We start from the raw sequence: 21,409 nt of genomic DNA, 5'->3' as shown, positions 1-21,409 counted from the left end.
AAATCTGACAGAAGCCAGAGACTGAGACCTAGAAAGGAGAAATACTTATGGACATTGAGCTTTCACCCACAAGTGGGTGGGCAAACTACAGCATCTTGCCTGTCTGTTTTTGTAAATAAAGTTTTATTGGAAAACAATCATACCCATTTATTTGCATATTGTATATAGCTACCTCACATGATGTTAGTGGAGTTGAGTGGACAGAGACCATATGGCCTGCAAACCCAAAATACTTGCCACCTGACCCTTTACAGAAAAAATTTGCTGACCCCTGATATGGAAAGGCACAGCTGTCTGACTTGATGTCACAATCAGACTCAGAGATGTTGCCTAAGCATTTCTTGTTTTTCTTACTGTTCCCTGATAGACATTTCATGTGTAAGTTTACTCTAATTTGTTTTGTTTTTATTTTTAGGTCCACACCCACAGCATATGGAAGCTCCCAGGCTAGGAGTTGAATTGGAGCTGCAGCTGCCAACATACACCACAGCCATAGCAATGCAGGATCCAAGTTGCATCTGTGACCTATACCACAGCTGACGGCAATGCTGGATCCTTAACCCACTAAGCGGGGACAGGGATCGAACCTGTGTCTTCATGGATTCTAGTTGGGTTCATTACCACTGAGCTACAGGACTCCATTTACTGGAATTTGCTGAACTAAAACCTTTTATTTCCACATGATGGCACCTTTAATGTTAATAAATACAATTTTTACATATCTTTATTTTTACTAATTTTAGGTTTAAAATAATGTTTCCTTCACTCGAGCATACTGATATTTGATTAATTCACCAATTCTGTTGCTTACTTTACACCCACAATGATTTTATAAACTCTGATCATACCCCTCTTTTTGATAAGATTCCTAACCTTAGGTAATTATACCTAAGATATAAACTATAGGTAACTACCTTTTCGCTGCTTAAATTACGGATGATTAGTTTGACAGGGCTTAAAACATACACGTAATGTGTTACAGCACTGGCTTAGTTTCTTCATTTCTTAAAACAGTCAATCTTGAGGTCTTAGCTAGTCAGTTCTTAAGTCAGATGTCTGAACGCCATCTAGTGGCAAAAGTAGGCAGTAACAAGGTTTATACTTGGGCTTAAACAGAGCCTCTTTTGGATCTTCTGCCACCAAGACTAAACTCTATGTGACTCCATATAACAGCTCCCTCACCCCAATCATCTTACTCTAGACTATATCAAAATTAGAGTGTTAAATGAGGTGAGGATCTACCACAACCTCAGAGACCCAAAGAACAAGTCAGTTTGTGGGAGTTGACAGCATCCCAAGAGTTCTTCAAGTCCCAAAGCCTTCACTACACAGCTGGAGAGACAGAGGAACACAGAAAGGGTAGAGCTGGGGCGAGAACCCAGACTGCTCTCTGTGCCGGTGCTCTTTCATGACACTATCCTGTGAGAAGACTTTGGACTTAATAGTCCAAATTATTCTGAATGTAGCCAATGCCAAGGTTGAATTCCATCTATAGAATAATCTATTTTAAGTCTATTTTTATTTATTTATTTGTCTTTTTATTTTTTTAGGGCCACACCTGCGGCATATGGAGATTCCCCAGCTGGGGTCTAATCTGAGCTGTTGCTGCCAGCCTACGCCAGAGCCACAGCAACGCCAGATCCGAGCTGCGTCTTCGACCTACACCACAGCTCATGGCAACGCCGGATCCTTAACCCACTGAATGAGGCCAGGGATCGAACACGCATCCTCACAGTTCCTAGTTGGATTCATTAACCACTAAGCCATGACGGGAACTCCTAAGTCTATTTTTAAAATGAGCATCTTAAAATATGAAAAAAATCATTTTCTTGATGTTATTATTACTCCCCTTAAAATATATGATCATGAATTCTTTCTTCAGGCAGCTGCTTTCCTTAACCAGTTCCCTACCAATAAGCAGTTCTCTTCACCTAGTATTGAGAGCAGTTAACCTGTGGACAAACCTGGCAGAAAAACTAACATACAGAGTAAATGTCAAGGGAAACTTATGTGATCCTTCAGGCCACAGTGACCTTCCTTCTTGGGGGAAAAGCCTTTGGGTCCATCTGGGAGGTAGACTCTTTCCAACCTCTTGTTCAGAAGTTGGCTCTGCAGATTTACTTTCTTGCCCAGCCACCCACTTTTTCACTTGTGATCCCTTCTAACATTTCTCCATTTGTCTCAATCCTTTCACTATCCATTGCCCTTCTACAACTACTGGCCCCTCGAGCTTCTTTTCCATTCTCATCAATGATGAAAATGAAACAAATATGGAGCATATGAATCTTATAAAAAAACAAAACCAGGTTTGAATCTTGGATGCTTTAGTCACTTCTGAACAAAGACCCAAAAGAGCATATTTTATGAACTGCTATTTGATGTTTCCTATTCCCAAGGCTACTGCTTAAAAGTAATGGGGTTGCTTTGTTCTTAAGGCTTCAATAAATAAAATGTGTTAGCTTTTCACAGATGGACTGAGATTGCTCCCAGTTTGAAGTTTTGCATGAAAAACCTAGATTATCAAATGCTAAGTTGGAGAGACCAAATAATTAACCTTTTAAAAATACGTTTTTATGGGGAAATAACAACTAAAAAAACTCTTTATAAAAAATATGTTTTTAAAGCTTGACAAGATGTTTTCTCCTTGTTTTGGACACTACGGCTTTTTAGTGAAAAAAGAAAAGTCTAAGGACTAGAATATGTAAAGGAGTTTAATACGACATGCATATCACTAAACAAAAGATTCTTCAGTTTCTTCAGCCTCCCAAAAAAGAAATATCATTTCAATAGCTGGATAAAAATGAGCATCCCAAATTGAAATAAGATTAATAGGTCTAGACTGCTCGGAGAAGTTTGCTATTATCACCACAGAGCACCAAACCCAGCTGGAAGCAAATTTTTTGGCAAATTAACATCTGCAGCATAACACAAGGTCTAGAAGAGAGCTTACAAAGAATATGTGTTTGTGGAAAACTGACGGTGGCAATGGCCCCAGTTTTTCACATTATCTTATCTATTTCTCTCACACTAACTCTGGACTTAGTCGTGTGATTTACTTTAGTCAAGTGGACAGAAAGTGTGAAATAAGTAGAGGCCTGCGTATATACTTGCATGATTCCACCCCCTCTCTGGGGCCCCGTCACCACCATGGGAATCTGCCTGAGCTAGGCTACTAGAGGGGCTGGAAGAAACACATGGAGGAGAGCTGGAGAGCTGAGCTGATTTAAGCAAGGACATCCTAAACCAGCCATGCCCTGCGTGACCTGCCAGCTGACCACAGCTGCATTAAGTGAGCCCAGCCAGAAGCAGCTAAGCCTGCCTAGATCAGAACTGCCTAAACCTGTGAGAAATCACAAATTGTTACTGTTTGTTTAGGCTATGGAGTTTTGGGATGGTTTGCTACACATTACTGGGATACAGATACGGTATTCAGCGCTTTCCTCGTTCAAAGAATGCCTAATTCATGGACATTTACACAAGGTTTTCACATAAAACTGCTATTTACTCTGAAACAAAGAACCTTGTGTACCATTCAGAGTGGAAAATTCTTCTGTTAGAAAAAATTCTATCCATGGAGTTCCCGTTGTGGCTCAGCAGAAGCGAACCAGACAAGTACCCACGAGGACACGGGTTCAGTCCCTGGCCCCGCTCAGTGGCTTAAAGGATCAGCACTGCTGTGAGCTGTGGTGTAGGTCGAAGGTGTGGCTCAGATACAGCATTGCTGTGACTGTGGTGCAGGCCAACAGCTATAGCTCCAATTTAACCCTTAGCCTGGGAACTTCCATATGCCGATAGTGCGACCCCAAAAAGAAAAAAAAAAAAAACTATCGATAAAAGTAACTGTAGCACCTATCTATAGGCAACAAATTTTTGTTCATCCTTTAAGTCTTACCTGCTCTGTGAAGACTTCCCCAATACCTTGGGCAGGGTTTTTTCTTCCAGGCTTCAACTTGTCCTGTACAGACATCTAGCAATGTACTTGCCTCACTGTTGTGTGATGGACTATTTGCATTTCTCTATTTCCAAGGACTAGGCTATGAACTTCTCACAGAGAGTGGCTAAATCCTCCCATCTCTGTACTCTGAGAACAGTGCCTAATACACATTAAGTATATCAATTCAATGAATGTTGAAGGAATGAATGAATGACAGATGCAAAGGCAACTGAGACATGGGCTCTGCCCCCAAGAACTCATGAGTTTAGTATTAAAAAGTGACATGTAAACAAAGAGTTACCCTGCATGGTGACAAATGCTATAATAAAGCATGAAAAGTGTTTATAAGTAGCAAATAATTTTTTGTGTGTGGAAGGAAGAGGATTGGGCTGGAAAGATTTTAAAGAGGAACCATATAAGCCAGGTTTGGATAGGGGCTGTAGTATGCTGGGGTGGGGAGACGTTTCACAGGGGTGAGAGTAAAGAGGAGATTTGACTTATAATATTTGCTGATATTTTATGGTATAAATATCCCCATCACGGCTGCTTCCAAGTTAAAAACAGGCTTGCAAAATTCCTGAACGTTTAACAACCAGCTCTCCCTAGCTGGTAGGAGCTGGCGCCAGCCTATTACTGGGCAGGGATGATAAGACGGATTCAGGGAAAGGGAATTCCAGCAGGACAATAGGTGGTACAACTATAATCTGGGACGTTATAAGCCATGAGTTGCTGAAGTGTTAAGGAGGGAAGAGTCAGGTCAGGGGCTAGATCAAGAAAAGATTAGCTATACCAGGCTGAGGAACATGAACTGTATCTTACAGGTGAGTCATTAAAGAGTTTCAAGACAAGGAGTGATAAGACCACGTTGGGTCTTTAAAGAGGTCACCCTAGGAGAAGTGGAAACAGTAAATTAGAGGAGAAATTAGGGATAGGAAAGCTAGTTGGGCAGCTATTATAGTAATTTCCAAGTTGTATAAAGGCCTGAGATAGGCAGTAATTGAGGATATGGAAAGGAGACAAATTTAAAACAATTTCAGGGGCAAATCTTTAGGATTTGATAGCCAGTTTTTCCGTAAGTGGTGGTGACGAAGAGGAAATGAGTAGACGATACTTAGGCTTTTAGTTTGTGTCTGGGAGGATTGCACTGGAACAGTCAAGCAAGAAATATAAGGAAAATGATGAGTTTTTGTCTAGGGATGTGAATATGTGTGGTGTTGTGTAGCAGAAAGGTGGCGGGAAGGAAAGTTAGGGAAGGTAACAGGTGTCTGGCTGATTTGAAATGTTAGTTGAACATCACAAACACACATAACCAGGAGTTCCCACCATGGCTCAGTGGTAATGAAGATGTGGGTTTGATCCCTGGCCCTGCTCAGTGGGTTGGGGATCTGGTGTTGTCAAGAGCTGTGGTGTAGGTCAAAGATGCAGCTTGGATCCCACGTTGCTGTGGCGGAGGCCAGCAGCTGCAGCTCCAATTCGACCCTTAGCTTGGGAACGTCCTTAAAAAAAAAAAAACAAAAAACAAAAAAACAAAACCACACACATACCCAGTAGTGACTCAGGAGCTCAGAAAAAGAGGTTAGCAAAGAAGATTCTGGAGTTATCATATTGGAGCAATTCAAGTTATGGGAACAGATAAGATGGCCTAGGGAGAAAAATCTGGCCATTTGGATTAGACTAGGTCACAATCTAATCAGACTTGATCAGATTTCCCCTCTGGAATTATCTCACTCAGTCAACTTCTGAGAAAAATGGACTGGAGGGGAAATACAGTAGCTCAAGGAGACTAAACAGGAGTTATTCCCTTCCCCAGTACAAAATATGACAAAACAAAACAACATACAACTGGAACATAAAGTTTTACACTACCTTAAGCCAGTACTGCAGGACCTAATAGGTTTCGCTCTTTTTGGAGCTCATCAGCTGCAGGTAACGGCTCAAATCCAGTCTGATATAGCATAACCTGTATGGCATTTTACCATTTACAAAGCCTTCACTCAACCTTCTATTTACTATGTACTGACAATTCTCAGAGTTTCCTCTGTACGAACTAAAAGAAGCTTTACATCCAGGTCCCGAAGGCTCTGCTAGGGCAACGTACCACATGATTCTTTCTGCTAAAAAAAAAAAAAAATTCTACTTGCCACAAAGCCAACTGTCCACAGCCTAGGCTGTCACCCGCCATCTAAGACGGCCTATTTTTGGATCTACTGCAGCACCGAGACAACCCCACTGAGGCACAGGAGCTCTCCAGTTGTCCAGAGAACTCTGCTCGTCCTACATCCCTGCCCTCCCAGCTCTAAATTTTTAGGGCTATTTTTTCATCCCTTTTCCTTTGTGTTTCTGGTAGTGAATCTAGAATCAAGGTTAATTTGAGAGAAAGGAACAAATAAAATTAAAACTCAGAAATCTTTAAAGCAGAATACTGTTACAGTTCCTGTGTAGCCCATATAAACATTCATAAATATGCACCATATACGGGCATCCAGGGGTATGACAGTGTGCGGTAAGCTAACCTGTGTGTTACAGAGGTGTAGAAGAGGAATATATAAATACACACACACACACACACACACACATACATATATATATTTACTTTTATGTGCATAAAATATCTCTAGTGACTTTAGGAACGGGGCTGTGGTGTAAGAGGTAGGAAAGAGACTTTTATTGTACACCATTTTGAATTTTGAACATGTGAATATTCAAAAAATAAATATTCAAAAAATAAAATTTAATTCATACCTGCCTCCCCTCTTATGGATTTAGTTGTATGTTGATAGGATAGTGCTTATAGAACTGAGCCTGGAACTTGCAAGGCTGACAATCTTTCTTTTTTGTGGTTCTTAGAGCCTCTGTTTAATATCCTCAGAGTCTTAATTTTATTCAACATTCTCGCAGAACCAGAGCCCCGGAAAAGAACATTATTTCAGTTTTCTTTAGCAATAGTTTAGTTTAAAACTTAAATGCCTTAAGATTTCTTAACAAAGGCAAATCTTTACAAAAATATCTCCTACTGACTTCCCTTTATAGTTTCTCACCTATGTTATTTCATTAAAAATAACATCAAATAAGTGGACTGAAGAAAAGCTAGGAAAAGTGGTAACTGAAAAATTGCATTTCTGAAAAGAGTGTAAAGAAAAGCACAGAGAAGGATCAGTGAAAGAAGGAACTTAGGTAAAAACAAGTTTGATGACAAATTTGCAGTACTGTATTTCAGTAGCTCATGCAGTAAAAGGTATAATATATTTATGGTCATTATGTTAAGAGAATGGCAGATAAGGTCTAACACAAAAGTATGAAATGGATTTATGAACCTGAAACTAAAATTTATCTCATCATGTTACAGATATTGCCAAGTCTCTGGCAAAACACCAGCCTCATATCATCTTGATATTTATTCTGACATTCAAGAAAATAACTATCAATGACCAAGTTTTGTTTTTAATCACCATTTTGCTGGCTAGAAGAAAATGGTTTTTTGGTTTTTTTTTTTTTTGGTGGCTGGAAGAAAATGTTTTCAGCCAGTTTTTAGACAGACTGTGAAAAAAGAATTACACTAGTTGTCTCACACCTCATGGAAAACATAATAATGTTTTTACTTTAGTTGTAATCAGCCAATTTGTCCTAGTACGGCTAAACTAGCATGGCTCTAGTTTATATTCAGCATCTGTTCTGACTGTTGGTGTCTATGTCATTCCAGTTGTGGAAAATTTTGAATACTGTCCCTGATCTGGTATCACACATCCATGAACCAACTGATCAATATTTCTGGGTGGGTCATGGACCAAAGCTGTGAAAATGGATGGTGAACTTAGAAGTCAGCATGCCCATGACGGCGTTATCAAGCCACTGGTTGATTTTGGTACCTCTAATCAAATGGATGTGATTCTGAAAGAATTACTCCCGAGTACTGAAGGAAGTACACTTTCTTAGGTTTCCGTCAAAATAAGAGAACTGCAGAGATGAGAGATTAGCCAAATCTCCTGTCCTCTGCAGAAATCCCCTCCAAATGTGTTTATCCAGTAAGTTTTTCCTTGAACGCTTCCAGTAATAAGAATTCTCTTTTTCTTGGAATATCTCAATGCAATTTCTCAGTGAACACAGGTGGGGTCCTCCTACTGAAATGTCACATCTGTATGTAGCTCCTTCTCTTTCAGTTCCCTAAAAACTCTCTCTCTTCTCTCTCTCTTTAACTAGCTATGTCTTTTTAGGGCCATACCTGCAGCATATGGAGGTTCCCAGGCTAGGGGTCGAATCAGAGCTGTAGCTGCCGACCGATGCCACAGGCACAGCAACACCAGATCCGAGCAGCGTCTGTGACCTACACCACTGATCATGGCAACTCAGAATCCTCAACCTACTGAGCGAGGCCAGGGATTGAACCTGCATCCTCATGGATACTACTCATTTGATTCCACAAAGCCACGACAGGAACTCCAAAAATGCAATTTTCAAAATTAGCTGTTTTTTTCTACACTTTTCTCTTTCACAGAGCTTTCTTTCACTCTTGAGGTTCAGGGGTTACTTTATGGTTGATGTTGGGAATGATCTCTCCTCGTCTTTAGTCCAGTATTCCTAACTACCTCTGAGATATGGGTTTTTACATTTAAAAAGACCTAACACTCAATATAATTCAATTTATTTAAAATCTCTTCCCATTGTATATGCTGTCTTTGCTGTGTATTTTTTCTCTCTCTTTTTAAACTAGTACATTTTTATCGTTTTATACAACCTGTCTGCATGTTTTAACTCAGTCACTTTTTTTTTTCTTTATTGGCTGCACCATGAAATACGGAGTTCCCAGGTGAGGGATCAGATCTGAGCTGCGGCTGTGATAATGCTGGATCCTTAACCCGCTGTGCGGATCAGATCTGAGCTGCGGCTGTGATAATGCTGGATCCTTAACCCGCTGTGCCAAGCTTGGGATCGAACCCATGTTCCATCGCTCCATAGACAACACTGATCCTGTTGTACCATGGTGGGAACTCCATGTATTTTTATCATTCTCATTTTCTCTTACATCTCAAATAATTGTAGATATTTTAGAACTTCCTTTAGAGAAGGACTTCCAGAAGGGTCACAACAATGGTTTTTGTTGTTTGCAAATACCTTAATTTTGCCTTCTTTCTTGAAAGGTATTTTTGTTAGATATGGAATTCTAGGTTGATGCTTTGTTTTTTTGTTTTTCCAGAACAGTTTAGGTTTCATTCCACTGTCCCCGGCTTCCTCTGCTGCTACTGAAAAATCAGCTGTTGCTCTCCTTTGAAGACAACGTCTTTTTTCTGACTGCTTTTAAAATCTTTGGCTATGAGGTATTATCTGTAATGCATGGATTTTTAAAAAATCATCCTGGGCATTTCTTGAGCTCTTTAAATACTGCTTCTGCCCCATATTCTTTCTTCTTCTTCTAGTATTACAATTAGAACAACTTCTCTATCCTCCATCTCCCCTAAACTCTTTCAGCCTGTCCTTTGATGCTGCTTTTCTATAAATTTATTCATTCTTATCTCCCAATTCACTAACTGTTATATCGCCCATATTCAATCCATCATAAATCCTGTATGAGGGACTCTGCCTTCAAATCTCTGATTTATCCCCAAATTCTCAACTCTATTGCTATCATCTAGCTTTGGGCCTTATTAGTTTTTAGCAAAGTTAGAGGAATTTGGGGGATCTGTAACTTCGCCTGCATACACCTTAGACTTGAAGCTTTGTAAAATATTGAACTTGTTATTTGTTATGTTGGTCTCCTACTACAGAATTTTCATCATCTCCCTTCACTTAATAATGACCTGAGCCCAAACTATCATTTTTCCAGGATCTGGTCCCACTTTGCCTATACAAGCAGATTCTCAGCTCAGAAAAGGCCTATATTTTTGCCCCCTGCATAAGCCATGTGCATTTTTGTTAACATGCTTTTGATCCACAGTCTTCTAACCTAGTCATACCAATTCTTTCAGGCATTTTTCTTGCAAAGTATTCCCTGATAACTCCCAACATGCTCAACTTGCATTCTGATTTCCTTGAGGCCATCCATGTGAGTATAGTACATATTTTAATTAACTTCACTCAGATATAATTCTTCGGTATTTTAGGTTGAGCTACATCTAGCTTAACCATAAGTCTAATCCAAAGTTTGTTTTCTTTCTAATATAATAAAACTGGCTCTCACTATTCAATAATTATTTGTTGATCTGCATAAAAAAGAAACAAGATGATATAAAATCAGACATAAAAATGCTTTGCATTTAACTATCTTAGCTTGGTTGGAACAAAAGAGAGTCTTAAAGGGCATTAAAATTTTTAAACTTTGGAGTTCCCATCATGGCACAGTTGTGGCACAGTGCAGACAAATCTGACTAGGAACAATGAGGTTTTGGGTTCAACCCCTGGCCTCACTCAGTGGGTTAAGGATCCAGTGTTGTTCGTGAGCTGTGGTATAGGTCACAGACGTGGCTTGGATCTGGCATTGCTGCGGCTGTCGCGTGGGCTGGTAGCTGTAGCTCTGATTAGACCCCTAGCCTGGGAACCTCCACATGCGGCAGGTGTGGCCCCAAAAAGAAAAAAAATTTTTTTAAACTTTATTCATGTTAAGTAAATTTCTCAGGAAATCCCCTCAAAGGGGATTCTGTAGCAGCTTATAAGTAAAGATAAAAATTAGCGCCTTTAAATATAACCACTTATTTTCTGAATCTCTGTTCAAACAGCACATCACCATCCTTCAGGGTAAATGTTACCCCTAAAATTGTAAACCTAAAGTACTAGCTTACATGTCTGAAAGTTCACTTCCCAGGACCATTCCAGTATTAAGGAAAAGGTACTAAAAGTTTAGTTTTATAAATTATTCTCAGGTTGGTAAACAACTAATCCAGTTAAAACAGGTTACACTACACCAAAGTCATCCAATTCACTTTTTAACAAATAGCCATAATGTCTATACTAGACTTTAACAATCTAATGAGTAACTGCTATTTGCAGCTTGTAATGCAAAACCCTCTTTCTGTGTTAAAGTGCTCTTGCCTCTCTTTTTTTTGCTAAATAACATTAAAAAAATCAAATTGAGTCTTGAATTATCTTGAGTAATTTACACAGTTTTTTTTTTTTCTTTTTACAGCCACGGCTGTGGCATATGTAAGTTTCCAGGCTAGGGGTTGAATCAGAGCTGTAGCTGCAGGCCTATGCCACAGCCACAGCCACAGCCACAGCCATGCAGGATCCAAGCCACATCTGTGACCTACCCCATGGCTTTTGGTAATGCCAGATCCTTAACCCACTGAGCAAGGCCAGGGATTGAACCTACATCCTCAAGGAGACAATGTCGGGTCCTTAACCTGCTGAGCCACAACAGGAACTCCTTCAGTCAGTTTTATATATATATATATATAAAATGTATCTCACATACATACTACATATATGTTTTTTACATTTACATATATGTGAAAGAACCTTCTTGGCATGTCCATTTTTGGAAGACATTTGCTTAATTCTAGGCCAAGTAAGGGAGGATAGACTGGAAAAAGTAAACTACTCTTAGTATTTCTCTCATAGGACAGTGTTTATCTCTCTTACCTTTCCTGTCCCGTCCTTCATCAACACATAGTGGCAGACTTCCTAGGGCAATGCAGATATCCAGACAAGAGAAGGAAGCACACTAAAATAGTGGAGGACAGGCTACAGGAGATGGACAGTGTCAGACATCATGTGGGAGAAAAGGAATTATCACAGTTAGCCACTTTGTTCAAGAGAAACTAAAACGAGTTATTTCAAAGGTAGAGAGATAAGAAAAAAATGAAAGATCTTTTACTTCTTTGTAGAAAGGCTCCTTTCAACAAGAACAGAGAAGAATTGCAGTTAATTTGGGAATCTGTCTTCGGAGAAACAGATATATCTCAGTAAATAGTACACAGGGACGAAAGATAAAAAAGACTGTTTTCCAATTCAAAACATAATTATAGGCTTTGAGAAAAGAAAAAAAATCAGAACTATAATTCAGAAGCAGTTAACAGAGTTGCTCTTTCTTTCTTCTCCAAGAGAACACTGATTATTAAAAGCAATAGGAATCCTAATGTTTATACATAAAAATGATGAATGAGGCATATGCACTTAAGTATGCTTAATTACAGTCTTACACTATGAAAAGCAATAAAATTATTCATTGTTTAACAATCAAGTTCTAAGAACTGAACAAAGTACCGACGAGGAGTTTTTCACATCAGGAACAATCTCTTGTACATATCTGCATGGTATCAAATACCTCCTATACCTCTGCCCCTCCTCAACCCGCTTTCCCCTCCACTCTACATACCACAGTGCTTGAGACACCCCATTGGGAGACAAGAGTCCTTTGGATTTAATATACCCTTTGTAATTTAGTAGGTACTTTTTTCTCAAATGTAAGATGCTAAGAAAGTGTGAAGCTACTCACACTAGCAATGTGATTTTGTTTCTTCCAATTAGAGGTAGCTGATAAATGGATACCTGGATGGATCAAGGGACAGGCAAAAGAGGATATGGAACCTAAGAAAAAATGTTTTAGAACCTTAGGTACAACCAGTTGCTTTATTATGAAGATGTTATAGGTTAAATCCTCTGTATGTGTGATTTAGGCATTTCTTTCAAATTAAAGCTTAATTTCAAGTTAATTAAAATCACAACATTTCTAGAAAAGGTAATGGCATTTTTTGTCCCAACTATATTTTCTGTAAAGTAAAAGGCAATTTATGTAAGTGTGAACTCATTTTCAAAATTTGAGTGATTTTTATCTATTCTAATTAGTCTATCCAAATTGGTTAGATAAAATGCATACCTCATATTCTTTTCTGCAAACTCTGGAAATATCATTTTTTGAAGATGCCTAAAAGATAACAAATTTCTCCATTAATTTATTACATATGCTATTCAGCAAAGGACAAAAAAGAATGCAAATATAAGTATACATTAATTGCTGGCATAGTAGTCTTTACTTCATCAAGAAAAACTTAATGGTCAAATATTTTAAAGTTCCTAAAATCCAAACAAATTTCATGTAATTTCTTTAAAAACAAACATCAGCTCCAGATATGCTAGAATTTAACTCTAACTTTTATGGCTTTAATCTCATGTAATGACAGAGTCCTTTTGTTATTTCAGAAACTAGATAACTCTGAAGGAAATGTAAATCAGAGGGCTTTTTTTTTTTTTTTTTAGCTGAATTCCATTCTGTAGCAAATTTTCTTGTGCAGCTCTGCTGCAGTGAATTTTCTTGTGAAGCTCTGCCAGTGCATTTATGGTCTGCTTCGTCTTTAACCCTTCATATTCTAAGCCAATGCTCTGAAAAGATCCATCATACTAGAGGGAGCAACCAAAGAGGGAAAGGCAATGCCAGGCAACTAATAAAAGTTATTTTTAAGTAATTTTCTTAAGTTTATGAAGAACATATTATCCTTTCTACAGATGCGGAAACTGACACCTAGAGAAAAAGAAAGTTATTTACCACATTTCAGTATATACTCTCTATAAAAAACAAGCCAAAACAAATCTGCAAAGGGATGGCTGTTCTTCCACATAGTATCAGTCTCTATTTAGCGATGTGGTTCCAAAGCCATAGCTAGTCCCTCCTGCTCTGTCACCTAGGCCCATGCAATTCTGAACAGGCCAGCTGATGAAGGTGGGGAGAGCAAGAAGCAGAATGGACCGACAACTATTCTATGTCCCACTACATGCATTACAGTTAAAATTCTCTACAACTCAGTTTCATCTCAATGCCTGGAGGAGAGCAACAGATAGCCGGGCTGTATGCTGCCCAAAGAGTATGTCTAAGGCTATACAGTCCAGTAGTCTGTATGAAAATGAAGCTGTCAATACGTCTCATATACTCCCATCCAGAGACCAGTCACTCGAAGAAAGTAAGAGAAGGCTTTCCAGCTATAGTTTCAGGGCACCCTAAATTTCCCATTTAGGTCTACTCCCACCACTTGGAATATGAGGAGCCAAGAGACGAGTTTTCCTACAACACTCTGAAGAACCACCATGAAAATACACACAGTGAGAAAGAATTCAGGGGCCTAACTTGAATTGAACCAGAGACATATCAAATCAAAGAGAAGTCATAATTCAATGTAGGAGTCATGCTCACCTCAGGAGCAAAGAAGGAATACAAGAACATATTCAGAGTAAATCCATGATGAAAGAAAGAGGGAAGATGAAAGCAAAATAAACCAACTGTGTCAAATGCTCTCAACCAAGCATGCTTGAAATTTACGCGAGCATTTGGAGTCATTCAGCACTGACAAAGCATGACCACAGGCAAAGTACAAAAGGCCTTGATTCCTACAATATTCTTTCTTTGTGTGGCAGAGAGAAGTTAAGAATAAAAGAAGGTTGAGTGTCTTACATGCAGTAGCCATAACTGAAAAAGTAGCATATCTAAAAGGAAGTGGTCTATGCAAGAAATGCTAAATTTTGTAGCTGTTATGGATCATTTCTCCAAAAGCATGAGGTGGGGTAGGTCCAAGACATATGCGCAGCTAAAACTCAAACTATACTCCACGCTGCTTAAGAGCCTGATTGCCAAGTGTTACCTGCTTGCATGCCTGTCGACACTCCAAGGTAATAGCCAGTTCACAGCAGCCTAAGCCAACCCAGCCATCAGACTTCTTAAATACACCTTAAAAACAAAATGTTCAAATGTTTTGGTCATAAGTAGTGACAAACACAAACAGCATGCCACTGTCACTGAGACTGCTACAAGTCAAAGCAGGTTTCCATAAGAAAACTGGCTTAGACAGCAGGGCCTCAAAAGCAAGAAGGCTCTCCTCCTATACTCATTCTCAGCATAATTATCAGGCCCTTGTTTTTTTACTCCTCTTCCCGCCCACACTAAACTCTCTTTAGCTCATTCTCACTCTTAAGTACATAGCATCTCTCGAGGACATACAGGTTATGGAAAGCAAGGAGAGGCCTTCCTCACCTTTGGACCGTGAACAGAGGCGAGGATTCCAATTTAACTCAATAAGAAAACAAACAAAAACAGGGTATTATTATGTCCAAAATATTAAATACTTAGACTAGCATAAAACCCATCATGCTGTTTTAAAACTGATACTTAATAAACAGACAGGAACATCTCCTGTGAGCCACGACTGATGTTAATGGGCACACTTTATTAGGGGCGAAATGATTATTGTGGTTCAGTTTATGCACAGCAGCTATTTCTCCAAACAAATTATTGTGATACCAAAAGGTGATAAAACTATAAAAAGTGTTGTAACGCAATTTTTAGATCTCTTTTTGATCCCTATGTCAGTGAATAATTCCTAGGATAAAATTAGGAGATATAAGTAATAATTATGAAAAAAGATTTATGTTTGTAGGAAAGCTGCAAATTCCTCCTTATCTCTTTTAAGAAATGCTTTATGCTGCTTCCATGTAATACATAGATCTGCAAATCCACATGGGCATTAAATTAGATTATTTCCATTTGAAAAAAATGTCAGGGTTTCAAGGCAATAGATAACATATTTTCCACATGAAGCGAAGGCTTAATATAACAATTAGAAGCATTCTGCTAAACACAAAACAAAGCAAACAAATGGCTCAGGGATAGACAAAGCTCTCAAAATACAATCATAAACCATTCCAATAGTTAAAACCAGCTAAAAAGACTGCATATCATAAGCCTCTGTATCTCTACATGTTTTAATGGTATAAAGGGCAACAGACTCTCATTTAGCCCTACTGCCTAGTATAATTTCCTCTAAATCTTTGCTGCTTGCTATTCAGAATCACTCACATTCTGGAAAGAATTTTGAATGTAATCACTGTGGGTCATAAACTCTGAACTTTCATACCATAATGCAGTATACTGCTGTTTTCACATACCCAGTGCCTCTCAGGAAATATTAAATTACTCAACAAGCAGTTTTTTTTTCTTTTTTCAGGGTTTCTCCCTCAGCGTACGGAAGTTCCCAGGTCTAACTGGAGCTATAGCTGCTAGCCTACTCCACAACAAGGGATCCGAGCTGCATCTACAACCTACACCACAGCTCACGGCAATGCTGGATCCCCAACCCACTGAGCGAGGCGGGGTATCAAACCCACTGGTATCCCCTCGTGGATACTAGTTGGATTTGTTTTCACTGCACCGCAATGGGAACTCCCTCAACAAGCATTTACATTCACTGAGCCCCTATTATGCACAAGGCCTCTATGAGGCATTATGTGGGGTATGAAATAGCATATGTGATGTATCCCTTAACAAGATTATAGTTTGGTAGGAACAATATATAAAATTACAGGTTACTAGGTAGAGGGATTATTAGGAGAACAGGCAAGAACTCAGGCAACTCTAGGAAGCCAAACAGTACAACTTATTTAAAATGACAACTTCAAATAGTGTGAAAGTCTTTAGAATTCAGAGATACATAAGATATACTCCCTTTTTTCAAGGCACTGGTTTTAGCCAGGACTGGAAAATGTGCTTTAATCCTAGGAGACCGTGAATGCTGGACTAGGGAATTTGGGCCTTATTCGGACAAAGTGAATATTCCCTGAGGAATTTTTTTTTTTTGAAGGGGATAAGGAGGACAGCTATGGCATATTCAAACACCAATTACAAGGTTATTGCAATCATCTACCCCAAGAGTGTAACAACAAAGGCATGAATTAGGAATAGTGAGGACAGATGCAAGATCTTACAAGGGCAGGGTCAATGGAGCTAAAAAGAAACAGCAATCAGAGATAATGACTTGAGGGTTTCCAGTCTAGTGTCATTCACAAGAGAAGCAGTTACGAATCTGGTTTTGAATATGCACTTCAGATGCTGCTTGGATGCAGAGACTCAGGTAGAGATGTCTACAAGTTATGAACAAAGACTTGGATTTGAAAGTGATCTTCCCAGAGCTGATTAGATCACAGTTCTGAGATAGAATTCAGTTACCAGGGTGAGTGTGAAGAAAGAAGGGTAGAGGACCACACGCAGGAATATCCATGGTAATTATGGGGGGAAGGGGAAGATAAGAGATGACAAGGTCACAAAGCCAGGGTGAAGTCACAAGGAGGTAGTGGTCAATAATATCAAGAGTCACAAGGAAGTCAAAGAGAGTTAAGTACTGAGCAAAAGCTGTAAGATCTAGGAACCAAGAGATTCTGGAGATCTTTCAAAGACCAGTTTCAACAGAATGGTAGAAGTGGAGACAGGAGTACTACTAGGATTGAGTGAATGAGGATAAATTATATATCTGAAAATCTGGATGCCTAAAGGAAGGAGAGGACAGAAATTCAAGGGTATATACAGGGTTACGGGATTATGACAGATCTCACATCACAAAACTAGTTTTAGAAAATAAAGTGTGAAATGTTAACACTTCTATTGCTTACCTGGCAAAGATGAATTCATACAGCTCCAAATTTCAACCTAAAATTGTAATCAGCGAAAGGCTTTTATGTAGATAACCAGTTCCTAAATATGACAATGTCTATAGAAATCTGGCACAGCTAATTTGATTATGTTTGTGTCTATACGGTCAATGATCTAGAACTATATGCATATCTTCAGGGAAGAAAAATACAACTGAGAAATGAAAATACTGCTTGTTGTTTTCTCATCCTCCCATCTAAGAGAACTAAGGATGAGTATGGTTACCCAGGATGCTTACTGGAATAACTATTTCTAAGCTCAAAGACAAAAGTGCCTGTTCAGTGACTAAAGGAAAATGTGTCAAACAAAATCGTTTGATCATCAACTTTTTCCCCTTTTAACCCAAACTACTTTACCTAAAGAGGCTCTCTCCTGGCTCGTGAGCACCTTGAACACTGAGGAAGGCCCAAGCATTAGACACGTTTTAAGTTTCATGACTCAGGGAGGCATGCAATGTAACTATAATAACCGTAAAATGGGAAGATGGTAATGACAAGTCACACATTCTCCCTCACCCCAAATTCAACTTTAAAAAAATAAAAATAAACATGATTTAGTCATTACAGTTTTCATAAAATTGTCAAAATATAATAACTAAAATTTCCAAGTTCAGATAAATTAGACTTTAATGAAATTTAAATACTGGAATACATTTATATGTAATATTATTTTTATATCTACATCATAAAAATTTTAAAAAGGTGATAGACAATATTCTATCTAGCAATTTGTGTGCAGATTTTTTTTAAATCTAACATTTCACTTTGACCACAACTTCTAATCACATTGATAATTTCACTACATCTAAAAGGAAATCATGGGAGTTCCCGTCGTGGCGCAGTGGAAACTAATCCGACTAAGAACCATGAGGTTGTGGGTTTGATCCCTGGCCTCGCTTAGTGGGTTAAGGATCCGGCACTGCTGTGAACTATGGTGTAGATCACAGATGTGGCTCGGATCTGGTATTGATGTGGCTCTGTCATAGGCCGGCAGCTATAGCTCTGATTAGACCCCTAGCCTAGGAACCTCCATATGCGCGGGTGCGGCCCTAAAAAAAAGACAAAAGACAAAAAATAAAAGTAAGTCATTAGAGTACTTCATTTAGACAAAAGTTTCCATAGGTTAAGTTAAACAAAACCTACCATTGTTTCAGGGCAATAATCTGGGGCTCGCTGCAACAGGTGTTTTAGTCGGGATTCACTTTTTGAAGAGAATATCTATTTGACAAAAAAAAAAAAAAAGTTTTGTGGCATTTTTTTTCATAAGACATAGAAGAGGTAAATTTATTATACTCTAGATCTACCAGTTGTCTAGAATATTTTTTCTTTGTTTTTTGTTTCTTTGTTTCTTTCTGTCTGACTGTCTGTGTGTCTGTCTGCCTTTTTAGGGGTGCACCAGAGCATATGGAAGTTCTCAGGCTAGGGGTCGAACTGGAGCTGCAGCTGCTGGCCTATGCCACAGCCACAGCAACGCCAGATCCAAGCCACATCTGTGACCCACACCAAAGCTCACAGCAACACCGAATCCTCAACCCACTGAGCAACGCCAGGGATCTAACCCACATCCTCACGGATACTAGTCGGATTTGTTACCACTGAGCCATGGAATTCCATCTAGAATATTTTCCAATTTCCTTTTATAAATGAAAAACATTTGGAAAGATCTAAATTAGGCTGAGGTAATATTTCTTGAACAGTTGGTTAGTTTGGAAAATAATCAAAAAAGTCTAAATATAGAAAATCAAGATCCTTTTCTAAGGATTAAAAATGGAGAAAACCAGGCTATAACCTGTTATAGGGGACAAAAAGAAAAAAGAAAACATGAAAGGAAGAAAAAAAAAAGATAGATTTATTCTAAACTGTTCTACAAATTGTTTTTAGTCAACTGACCACAGTGAAAAAGACTATTGTCATACCCTTGACATCAGTGAAAAACAAATTTGTGACCAGCATTATAGCAAAAACTTCTCCATAGAAGCCCACAAAATAGAGACATAGCTATTTTTAAAAATAAAGATGCTGAGCTGTTGACAAGTTCACTCATCAGGCTAACTGGTTCACTTCCAAATACAACTTTAGTTAATGCAATTACAATTTAACATCTCTGTAAATTACAAATTGTTACATATATTATTATTTACAAATAGTTAAGATTGTAATATCTATGAATGCTAAGGACAATGAAAAAAGATTTATCTTTAGTTAGTTTTAATGGCCATTTTCCTTCAAAACCAACTATTATTATTGAAGAGAGCTAGACCATCACCATTATGCAGCTCCTAGTGAATTAATGCATTAGGACAATTATCAACAATGACTGCCAACATTATACTTATGAGTAAGACTTGCCAAACAAAACAGCAATAAAATCTAACCTGAAATGATCAAGCATCTCTTAGCTTAAGGTAGCTGACCGCCATGTGCGGCTAAAAACTTCAATCAAATAAAATGAAATAAAACATAAATTCATTTCTTCAATCTCTTTAAGCACATTTCAAAAGTTTACTTGGCACATATAGCTAGTGATTTCCCTATTGGATCATAAAGATATAAAAATACTGTCACAAGTTGTATTGGACAGCTCTCCTCTTAAACATACCTATCAATTAGTAAGAAATACAGAGGAAAGAACACATTAAATGGTATCATAAGGATACAAACAGCATAATGCAGACTGTGCAAAACTCCACAGGATAACTCCACAGAAAAACTGCAAGGAAAAACCTACATTAAAAGGTCTTTAAAAGACATGTAACCAACTGCAATGCTTATATCTCACTTGCATCCTGATTTGCGCTTATAAAACAAAACTTATCAGAAAGTATATTTGAAAAATAACTAGATATGAGTATTACATTTTTAAAGAAGTGGTAAGAGTGTTATAGTTAATTTTGTAAATGAATACTTATAATTTATATAGATACAGACTGAAAATTTATGGATCAAATGATATGACAACTGGGATTTTTTTCAACATAAATGTTCCTCAATATAATGGGGGGAGGATTAGATGGGAGTATAAATGAAACACAACTGGCCTTGACTTAATAACGCTAAAGCTGAATATGGTAGAATTTGTTATATTTTTCTTTATGTTTGTATACATTTGAAAATTCCAATTATAAAAAGATTGAAAAGAAGAAAGAGAAAAGAAAAAGACAACAATGAAAGGCAAGAAGGAATAGAAAAGAGATAGGAAGGCAGGCAGGCAGGCAGGCAGGCAAGAGGGTGAGAGGCAGGGAGGGGGGAGGGGAGGGGAGGGAACACAGGACATTGGTAGTAGAAGGTGAAGAGGCAGAGTTTTGACTTATGCATTATTCTATGCACTTGGGGATTCAGCATAAACAAAGCAAACAGAAGTCCCTGCTCCAGAGTATCTTCCCTAACAGTCTTCTTTTTAAAATTGGGGGACTTTCCTCAGATCTCAAACTTCTTGACTTTTATGGCATCTGACATCTTATTGTGTTGACTATCATGTAACACCAGTCCTGACTTCAGATTCAAATTCTAAGTTTTTTTTTGGTCTTTTTGCCATTTCTAGGGCCACTCCTGCAGCATATGGAGGGGTGTAATTGGAGCTGTAGCCACCAGTCTACACCACAGCCACAGCAACGTGGGATCCAAGCCACATCTGTGACCTACACCACAGCTCACGGCAATGCTGGATCCTTAACTCGCTGAGCGAGGCCAGGGATCGAACCCGCAACTCATGGTTGGATTCGTTAACTACTGAGCCACGATGGGAACTCCATCAAATTCTAAAAGTTTTAATTCAACTGTTTTCACACAGTGGTTTTCGCTGATAATTCAGCAATTCACCTCCTTCCATCCTTTTCCTAACCTTCCACAGCCATCAGGGCACTAGTATACACTCCAATTCAAAGCTTAAATATCAGCAGGACTCTACCCTTCCTTCATTTCCTACTGGTTGAAGAAATAATGATTCCTCACTCTTGGTAATTCCTTTCATTTTCAGGAAGCTCTACCAGTTTTAGCACCCTGGCCTCTCTCCACACCACTCACTCATTCGCCTTGCGATTGGAATGACTGACTTACTTGACTGTTGAGTCTGGCAGGGGA

The 21,409-nt window shown here is 38.6% G+C and overlaps 1 protein-coding gene across 2 annotated transcripts in view; it reads right to left on the bottom strand.

Moving 5' to 3' along the window:
- The window catches only part of RECK (reversion inducing cysteine rich protein with kazal motifs), a 76,589-nt gene that overhangs the window by 41,869 nt on the left and 13,311 nt on the right, over positions 1-21,409 (bottom strand). For both annotated transcript variants that reach the window (XM_047767913.1, XM_047767914.1), the window contains exons 3-6: positions 18,473-18,547; positions 17,291-17,327; positions 14,494-14,579; positions 12,741-12,788 (exon numbers count right to left, since the gene is read on the bottom strand). In XM_047767913.1, the coding sequence (XP_047623869.1) occupies positions 12,741-12,788; positions 14,494-14,579; positions 17,291-17,327; positions 18,473-18,547 (246 nt within the window). The remainder of the gene's footprint in view (positions 1-12,740; positions 12,789-14,493; positions 14,580-17,290; positions 17,328-18,472; positions 18,548-21,409) is intronic.

Source organism: Phacochoerus africanus, chromosome 2, assembly GCF_016906955.1.
Source record: "Phacochoerus africanus isolate WHEZ1 chromosome 2, ROS_Pafr_v1, whole genome shotgun sequence".
Taxonomy (NCBI): Eukaryota; Metazoa; Chordata; class Mammalia; order Artiodactyla; family Suidae; genus Phacochoerus; species Phacochoerus africanus.
This window is presented reverse-complemented; position numbering and strand designations above follow the sequence as displayed.